The following is an 8,810-nucleotide window of genomic DNA, read 5'->3' as shown; positions in this document are numbered from 1 at the left end:
GATATCGGTATATGTCGTTTTATATCAAAGAAAACCTTATATATTTTAAAATTTTTATGTATTGCTTCGGTATTTTGTTATTATGGTATATACCAAAAATTTTCAAATTTCATACTGTCACAGTACCAATAATCCTGTATTTTTCTATATATTAACCTCGGAATACCAAAAATTGAGTATTTTTTCCCGCCCTTAATTATACAATAGCATAAGTCTTTCACAAAAATGTACTTGTCGCATATCATCTAATATTGGTTATTGGGAATATAAAGAAAACCACTCCAAATGAAACCTAGATTGCTATTCAATTTTGTTAAGTATATATAAGTATTCAAGTTACTCCACATGCATTTATAATCACACCTGTTGGTGTGTTAGTTGTATCCCAAATCGGTTGGGTTAATATCCTGGGAGCCCTTATATAGACAAGAGCAACTCTCTCCCCTTGAGCTAGCTTTTGGGGTAGAATTAGGTCCAAGCCAATTTTTCAACATGATATCAGAGCTCAGACCCGCAACATGTGTTGGACTGCCCATAATTGGGCCACCCGTCTCATAGTTAGGCCACTCATTAATGTCTCTACAAGAGAAGTGTAGCAGTGTATTGATGTGTTAGTTGTGTTCCATATTGGTAGGAGTGTAGTTTGTTGGTATGTTAGTTGTGTTTCATATTGGTTGGGTTCCGGTCATTTCATTCATGAACGTGAGAGGAGTGTGTTGGTGTGTTAGTTGTGTTTCACATTGGTTGAGTTAATATCCTGAGAATCTTTTATATAGACAAGAGAAACTCTCCCTCCTTAAAGTTAACTTTTGAGGTTGAGTTAAGTCAAAGTAAATTTCTTAACACAAAGTGACACAATGATGATCAAAGGGTCGAGAAACTCAACACACTAATATATATGAGAACAAACGCATGTAATTAATGCCTGATTCAATATATAAAATCGAACCTTCTAAATCTCGAGCAATAAAATTTAACATTCTAAAACCGAGCGAGAGGCAAATGAACCATTTAGTACAATTTAAGCAGCGGAAATCTCTTCAAGGAAAAAAAAAATTGCGTGAGAAAGTTGCCTAAGTTTTCTAATTGAGCTTTCTTATATTATAATATTTGAATGGTGCATGAGAGAATGAAATTCAACGTATTTACATCACGATCATCTCGTGTTTGGTTCAAATTTCACGCACCTAATGTTAATATATAGGCTATAACTATGTTATGTATTTTAATCCCAAACATAATGAGTAGGTTTAAAAAAAAAAAGGATTTTGTTGTATATTTGAGTAAGTGATTCAAGAGAAATTCATAACTGAGAGAGAAGAAGTTGTGTATCAGACAAGTGGCACCACTACCTTTGAGATAAGTTATTCTTTGAAGTTGGGACACTGGAGAACCAATGAGGCAGTAACAATTCTTTTAAATCGGATAATTAATATTATACATATGATTTAGATGTTCCCAGCACTATGGATTTATATAGATTTATTTATATTAATATATATTAATAATTTATTAATTAATGGGTCAAAGGTTTCCAAAATTATATTGTCATACCACTCTTGGGCAAGATGTAAAAGCCCTTTGAAAAACAACATATGCCATAATGTATTTTGTACTTGGAGAAGCACCTTGAAAAGCAGAATTCCCATTTGCCCAAATGATATTATATTAAAATTTTGTAGAGCCTATATTCTGATTCCTAAGTCGACCCAAATAGCCAATGAGCAAAAGACAAATTATTTTTTCAAAAAGAAATTAATTTTTTATAGTAGGAATATTCTCAAGCCAATGTCTGATAACGCATCAATAATTTTTGGAGACTAGCTATATATATATTACAAATTTCTTCTCTAAACCAGTAACTTCGAGAAAACAAATATTTGATATGACAATTATATTCTTCAATTATCTCTACTTTAATTTTTTAGTTTAAATTTAGAAGTATTTTTTAAAAAAATTGTTACTCTTTTTTTAAAAAAAACATATTTTTGAAATAAAATAAAAATAGTTAATAAGAAATTTAATAGTAATTATGTATTATTTTTTTACATGCTTTTAAAAAAAATTTAATACAAAAACTCGTTCAAGACCATCAATTTTGTGAGATCTCACGTATTTAATTTTACTTTATGTATAGACCAAATCGACATATCTCAAATATATATATTACTGAGACCGTCTTATAAGAGACTTACTCAATTTAATCGAAGATAAAACGAAATACTTATATTTTTGTTATAATAATATATTTAAAACAAAAATATAATTGACAAAACCTTTTTTAACAAATTTTATTTTAAACCAATATTTTATCATTAAAGTCTCAATTGTTAAGAAAAACGAAAATTCCATTTATCACCAGCCATTGTAAGTGAAAATATTGGAAAATCTCCATAAATAAAGATTTGATTACTGCATGAAAAAAAAATCTATAAATTCTAAGCGAAAATATTAAAAATTCGTGCATGATTTGGTTTTTGAAATAAAAGAACGTAGGATATAGAAGTCACGCGAAAATTCTTCCAAACATGTTTCTTTCTGAATACAGACAACCTTTTTTTTTCATTTCATGCATGAAAGAAGAAATTCCCAAGAATCTTTAAACTTGTAATCCAAACCCCACACGTCCCTTTCTCTTTTGCACTATAAAAATCCACTCTTTCCATCAATTCCATGCACAAAACCAGACAAAAACACATTTCACTCTCAAAGTTTCCACTTTTCTACTAGTTGTGATCATGTCGCGGCTCGCGGAAACCCTCTGTGTAGGAAGAATTATAGGAGAAGTGGTGGATTTTTTCGATCCCAGTGTGCAGTTGAATGTGATATACAATAATGGGAACAAACATGTTGCCAATGGACATGAACTCATGCCAGCTCTTGTGGCCGCCAAGCCTAGGGTCGAGATAGGCGGAGAAGACATGAGGGCCGCTTATACTCTTGTAAGTTTGCGTTTACAAAGATCAATCAAAACGCGGCGAGATGCATGATAGATATATGCGTACATGATAGTGTTACTGGGATATCACATTAATAGTATACCATCTTCTGAATTATTCTCTTGTTTATAAACTCGGATTCATAACGACTTATTGTGTTGTTTTTTGAAGGTCATGACTGATCCGGATGCTCCGAGTCCAAGCGACCCCTACCTGAGGGAACATGTCCACTGGTTTGTGAACATATGAAAAATATCTCAAATAATCTAACTATATATACATTATGTATATTCAGCATATATATGATCATGAACATGAACTGATATAATTTTTAACAACATTTCCAGGATAGTTACCGATATTCCTGGCACTACTGATGCTTCTTTTGGTAAGTTTAATAAAGTTCTAATTTTATAGCCATAAAATCGAGTCAAATTCAGAACACAAATATGAAATGACATGATAAAACAGGGAGAGAAGTAGTATGCTATGAGAAGCCGAAGCCGACGATAGGCATCCATCGCTACGCATTCATTGTTTTCAAGCAGAAAGGGAGGCACAGCGTCAAGTACTTACCTCCTTCAAGGGATCAATTCAACACAAGGAGATTTGCACAAGAAAATGGCCTAGATTTGCCTGTTGCTGCACTCTACTTCAATGCACAAAGAGAGACTGCCTGCAGAAAAAGATGATTAATTAATTCAAAAAATTACAAGATTACTGGTATTAATTAATACGATTCTGGTTGCTTTTGGGATTGCTGATATTGGCTGGTGGGATCAGACAAAACTTTTTTTTTTCTCTTTTTTTTTTTTTTTTGTTTTATAATAAAATAATGGTAATAAGAAGAAATGAAATGCTTGGTGTGTGTGTTAGAATCAGAGTGAATCTTTTACTGGATTTGTGATGAGATAACCTTGGGGTCCCAATGTAACAGAATAATGATTAGTGAGATTGCTGGTCGTTCAACTTTAGCTTCTACTTTGTGGAAACATTGATGAGCTAAACTTACCATTTACAAAGTAATTACCTTGTGCCGCTTTTACACGGATTTTCACAGTTAACCCCACTCAAATACCATAACTTACATTTAAAAAAAACGAAAAAAGAAAAAACAGTATCTTTCTTCTCAAAATTTCACCTTAATTTACATTGCAAACAAAATTTCTTTTATAAAAAACGAAAATATGTTTTTAGCAGATTCTCAAGTTAATAAATAAGCCAACCAAACGAGAGCCTTTAGTGAGAAGAAATGGTACTGGTACAAAAACCAAAGTATTTCAAATCTTTTTGCATTGGAAGCAATGAGTAGTTATTGCTCACAAGGCAAGGACCTAACAATGTCAATCTGGTCGTTTATAATCAAACTGGCAACTTCCGACTTAGATAATAATTTCCCCACAAATAACTTACCATGTTTGGCTGTTCATCACAAAGATATTTAACACACAGAAGAAAACCTGAACTAACCTAAAAAAACGATCTTATTTACCAACACGATAGCTCCCAGTTTGATATGTAGACTCCAGTAGAGATACTTGCGGCTCACAAAAATCTTAGCACACAACCAGCAAAAGAAGAAACTTATATATACTTCTTCACTTGTGAAACCAAACATTCTTAAACAACTAATAATGCCACAAATACGGTGGCATACTACTATCATCAATTAGTCTTGGTGTACCATCTTTACGAGCTCCTTCGGTCAACCAAAGCAAACACAGAAACGGGCGCGGATTGTGGCATTTTCCAGACAAATACGAACAGGATTCTCGAACAAGGAAAGGAATGGAAGCAAACTGTCCATCGGACTTGAGACCCAAAACTTCAAACTAACTCAAATCTATTTTTCAAACAAACCAATTATCATGCATTTATTTCGGCATTACACTGATGCTCCCTGCTGCAGCTTCTTCTTCCCCAAAACATACTTGAACAAGTCGTTTTCTCCAGTCTCATTGCGTCCATTTTGTCCTGTTCGGTTGATGTGGATTGTGAACGATGAGGTGACTCTTCTTGAGGGTCTCTTTCGCCAGAATCAAAATTCGGACAAGGTCCTTCATTGCATGTGCATAAAGGCATGGCGACAGAAGGAAATGGGCTGCAAGTGACGGGGCAAAACATATCTGAGGTAATAGAAGACACGCGATTCTTTTGCATATCTGGTGAACCAAAGGCCTCGGATTCATTTGGCTCTCGGGGATGAAGCATGCATGGTGTGCATAAGCTAAGTGACAATGGTAATTTGATCTCCTTTGATGAAGAACCAGGAAGTTTGACAAAAGAGATGATGCCGTGTCGACAAAGAGGACAGGGAATGGAGCCTGGAGGTACTGATGATTCTGATGGAATGTTACTGGTCGAGCAAAGGTAGAGAGCACATCTTACACAGAGTTCATGTGAACACCCTGAAAGTTAGGACAGAGATATTCATGAAAGTTAGGACAGAGATATATATGTTCACTATTGAGCAGATTAGCATCTATCAAGTCTTGAATGGAAGATTGAGGACGCAGATTTGAATTTGGAGCAAGTAAATGCAGATATGATCGCTGGTACATCTCAATCTATAAATAGTACTGGTATTCGGGGGTGGATATTCAATAATGTGACATTGGGCACTAAACTTAAGAGGGAAATTGCAAATGAAATAAACTTTTTATTTGAGAGGAACAACCATTGAACTAGGCGCACTAGTCCACCTTTGGTTGAAGCATTGCTAGAATAAACTAGAAGGAAGGAATTTGATACCAACACAAAATAATGGAAATAACCGTGGATACATTATAATTCAGACACGATATTATATCGATGTTGAAAAAGGTACCAGACCTTCAGCGGCTACACTGCATGCTCGCTCAATACACACGGCACAAATATCGGCATCATCTGATGCAGTTGTTGAGGCTTGCAACCCACAATCTCTGTTGAAATAAAAAGAATTTCAGTGTTAAATATCAAAATTGGTTTAGAGGAATCCTCAAAAGAAAATGGTTTAGAGGAAAAAAAAATTAGTATTCTGTGATGGAATGCTAACAAAAATTATCTTCCATCTTAATTCTTACCTTGCTATATTTAACACACTCATGAGCGGCAATGATAAATAATTAGAAGGTGGAAACACTGGGATTGGTAAATCAGAGTTAGGTGTGAGCAGCGACTCGAGCCAATGACGTCCCCACATCCTTGCGACATCAAGAGGAAGCCATCTGAAACAGGTTATACTATCACCCGGTGTGTTGCACATAAACAAGTACTTGAGCCAATATTGACAAGACATATCCAAATTTCAGTACCCGTTGCAGTTTAATGCCAAACGACTGGCGCCTCTTGCAAGAAGGATCTGTGGAAATTAAAACGGTCAAGATTATCAGTACACCGCATTTGCAATACCACCAAAAAATAGGCAGATAGTTCCAAATGTTTATTTCTCGAGACTTCAAATTCAATGACATAAAAATAAATATCACCTGGCAGCATTTCAAGTTTCCTCCACAGGCAGCATAATGCAAAGGAGTACTACCAGCCCCTATAAATTTATGACTCCAAGAAATCATGAAACAGTAAAAAAAAAAGAGGGTTTTCTAGGATAAATAATCAAAACTCAAGAAAATAGAATACCTATCAAATCCATAGACGTGCCATAATGGAATGTTACAGCTGAAACATTTGCATGCAGGTCGAGTAGGAGTTGCACACAGTCAAAATATCCATTCAACGCAGCCATGTGAAGAGCCGTAATACCACCATCAGCGGCCTTATTTACAAATTTGGAGAGAGCACTGTCACAGAATGAACAAGGTACAAATAAGAAAATACATAAAGGTGCACAGATCTCGAAAATTTTACTAATCATTTGAACTTGTTATTATTTATTCTCATAAATCATCCTCCATTTCTGCTTGACACTTATACGGAACAAGAAAGATGGCCAAAATGACTTCAGAAAATCAGAAACCTCTGGTCATTCTTTGTTTTATCATTAGCACCACCACTTCCATCCCCATTGGTTTGAGAATTTGGTGCCTCAAACGGAACACTGGGAACAAAATCGGCAACCACTAATCTTATACATCGCAAATGACCATTGACAGCTGCGAAATGGAGCGCAGTCCTCCCGCTAAGATAATCTGCTCTAGTAACCTGAAATTTACAGAGGTTGCGAGCTTCAAAAGATAATCCATCAATGATACACAAAGTGCCAAAATTTAACAGAGCAAACAATCAAGAATTAATGTCTTAGCTCGTAACCAATTGATAAACCAGCGAACATAAAGATTGTATACACTGATTAAATTCACCTATCTTTTTCAATGTAAGCTACTGGATATTACAAATAAACGAAGAAAATCAAGAAAATTATATTTACTTAAAAACTCACATTGCATCGAAAGAGAATAAGAGTTTGAACAACTTCCCAGTGACCGTATCGGCAAGCTTGCATCAATGCTGTCTGCATAAACAATATCATAATTCTTGAGAAAACTTTAATCAAACAAAGATGAAAGATCAATTCAGCCCTGCCCCTGTACGGATCTGTTCATACAAGCAAAAACCCATCAATACTATCTCATTATCAATTCAAAAGCACTGATCACAACTAAGTTGATCTAAACAATAAGATTTTTCTTTTGCACAAGAAAAACCAAACCATCCATCTGATGTCCAAACCCCGAGTTCTATCTCAGAACATGATTTGACTTTATAAACCCAGAAAGAATTAATTTTTTTTATTAAAAAAAAACTGAAGAAAAATAGACTAGATATTATACCTGTCCACAGTAATTTCTTGTATTCACATCAGCTCCGTTCTCCAGTAACAATGCCACAATCTATAAAACCAAAATTTCGAAAATCAAGACAAGTACCAAAAGAAACAGATTTGAGTAGAAACTGAAACAAGAAAACCAACCCCAAAAGACAAAGAAAAAGAAAAATCGGGTCTTTTCAAGAATATAACCATTGGCTGGAAAAAAAAAAGAAAAAAAAAAGGTTCGAACCTCGATATGGCCTTTTGCGGCAGCAAAATGGAGAGGAGAATTCAATCCACCAAAGGTCGAGTACTTTGCGAGGCATGGATTGCAGTCCAACAGCATCTTTGCCTCAACAAAATCTCCATCTCTTGCAGCTGATACCAATCTCTCCCCTGAAGCTGAACACCCAAAGGAATTCCCCATTTCTTGGTTTTTCCTCAAATTTTCAGGCCTTTCCCCTTTCTCCAAATCTTTGTATAGATTATGTGTACATGGATTTACTGATCTTTCGAGCAATTTTGGAGGTTTTTTTTATATATGAGGAAGGGAATTAGGTCAACTGTCAAACAAATTCTGAAAATAGTTGCAAGAAAATGGAAACATATCTAAGTTCCAAATTTTATCAACTATTATTGTTTCCTATTCTACTTTTAAAATGTTTGGATAAAAAGTTTTTATCACAGTTAAGTAAGCAAAGCAATTTTAATAATATGAATTTCCAATTTTAATTTAAAATATTTTGTTTTTACACCCTCTTTACAAAAACAATTAATTGCTGAAAAAATATAATGATTCGAGTTTTTAAGACAGTTTATTTCGAAATTGTACCAAAACACACAATTTTGTGCATAAAACACTGCATAGGTTATTCATCAGATGGTCCAAACATGAAATAAAAGCTCAAAAATCAACAATGGACGTGTTAGGAGGTTATATATCAAAATGTTAATTAAAAATTATAAATAGTTACATATAATATTATAATTCAAGTTTATTTTATGTCGCTATTGTTTATTTTGACTGTGTGACTTAATTTGACGGATGTGACAATATATATCTATGCAACATTTTATATGACTTTGTGAAAACAAATTAAGAATAATTCATCTAATGTCAT

General features: G+C 34.2%; 2 protein-coding genes across 2 annotated transcripts; one reads left to right on the top strand and one right to left on the bottom strand.

The window, feature by feature from the left end:
• Positions 1–2,636: 2,636 nt before the first annotated feature.
• Positions 2,637–4,015, top strand: LOC140871235 (CEN-like protein 1). Its single transcript, XM_073273647.1, has 4 exons — positions 2,637–2,942; positions 3,111–3,172; positions 3,287–3,327; positions 3,411–4,015. The coding sequence occupies exons 1-4, from the start codon at positions 2,739–2,741 to the stop codon at positions 3,629–3,631; spliced, it is 528 nt and encodes a 175-aa protein (XP_073129748.1). The 5' UTR covers positions 2,637–2,738; the 3' UTR covers positions 3,632–4,015.
• A 316-nt stretch (positions 4,016–4,331) lies between these two features.
• LOC140871234 (E3 ubiquitin-protein ligase XBAT33) lies at positions 4,332–8,294 on the bottom strand. Its single transcript, XM_073273646.1, has 10 exons — positions 7,940–8,294; positions 7,712–7,771; positions 7,321–7,392; positions 6,898–7,082; positions 6,561–6,721; positions 6,410–6,468; positions 6,236–6,282; positions 6,005–6,148; positions 5,772–5,863; positions 4,332–5,347 (listed from the first exon to the last, which is right to left on the bottom strand). The coding sequence occupies exons 1-10, from the start codon at positions 8,114–8,116 to the stop codon at positions 4,806–4,808; spliced, it is 1,539 nt and encodes a 512-aa protein (XP_073129747.1). The 5' UTR covers positions 8,117–8,294; the 3' UTR covers positions 4,332–4,805.
• Positions 8,295–8,810: the final 516 nt, after the last annotated feature.

The sequence above is a fragment of the Henckelia pumila genome, unplaced genomic scaffold, assembly GCF_033568475.1.
Source record: "Henckelia pumila isolate YLH828 unplaced genomic scaffold, ASM3356847v2 CTG_461:::fragment_3, whole genome shotgun sequence".
Taxonomy (NCBI): Eukaryota; Viridiplantae; Streptophyta; class Magnoliopsida; order Lamiales; family Gesneriaceae; genus Henckelia; species Henckelia pumila.
The sequence above is the reverse complement of the archived record's forward strand: the minus strand, read 5'-3'. Positions and strand labels throughout refer to the sequence as shown.

Bases quoted from the DNA above. Each gene is read 5' to 3' on its own strand.
- LOC140871235 (XM_073273647.1), top strand. From the start codon at position 2,739: ATGTCGCGGCTCGCGGAAACCCTCTGTGTAGGAAGAATTATAGGAGAA. The intron at 3,173-3,286 runs GTTTGTGAACAT...CAACATTTCCAG, and splicing joins CTGAGGGAACATGTCCACTG to GATAGTTACCGATATTCCTG. The intron at 3,328-3,410 runs GTAAGTTTAATA...ATGATAAAACAG, and splicing joins CACTACTGATGCTTCTTTTG to GGAGAGAAGTAGTATGCTAT.
- LOC140871234 (XM_073273646.1), bottom strand. From the start codon at position 8,116: ATGGGGAATTCCTTTGGGTGTTCAGCTTCAGGGGAGAGATTGGTATCA. The intron at 6,722-6,897 runs GTTTCTGATTTT...ATTCTGTGACAG, and splicing joins AAAACAAAGAATGACCAGAG to TGCTCTCTCCAAATTTGTAA. The intron at 5,348-5,771 runs GTCTGGTACCTT...CCTAACTTTCAG, and splicing joins ATGCAGTGTAGCCGCTGAAG to GGTGTTCACATGAACTCTGT.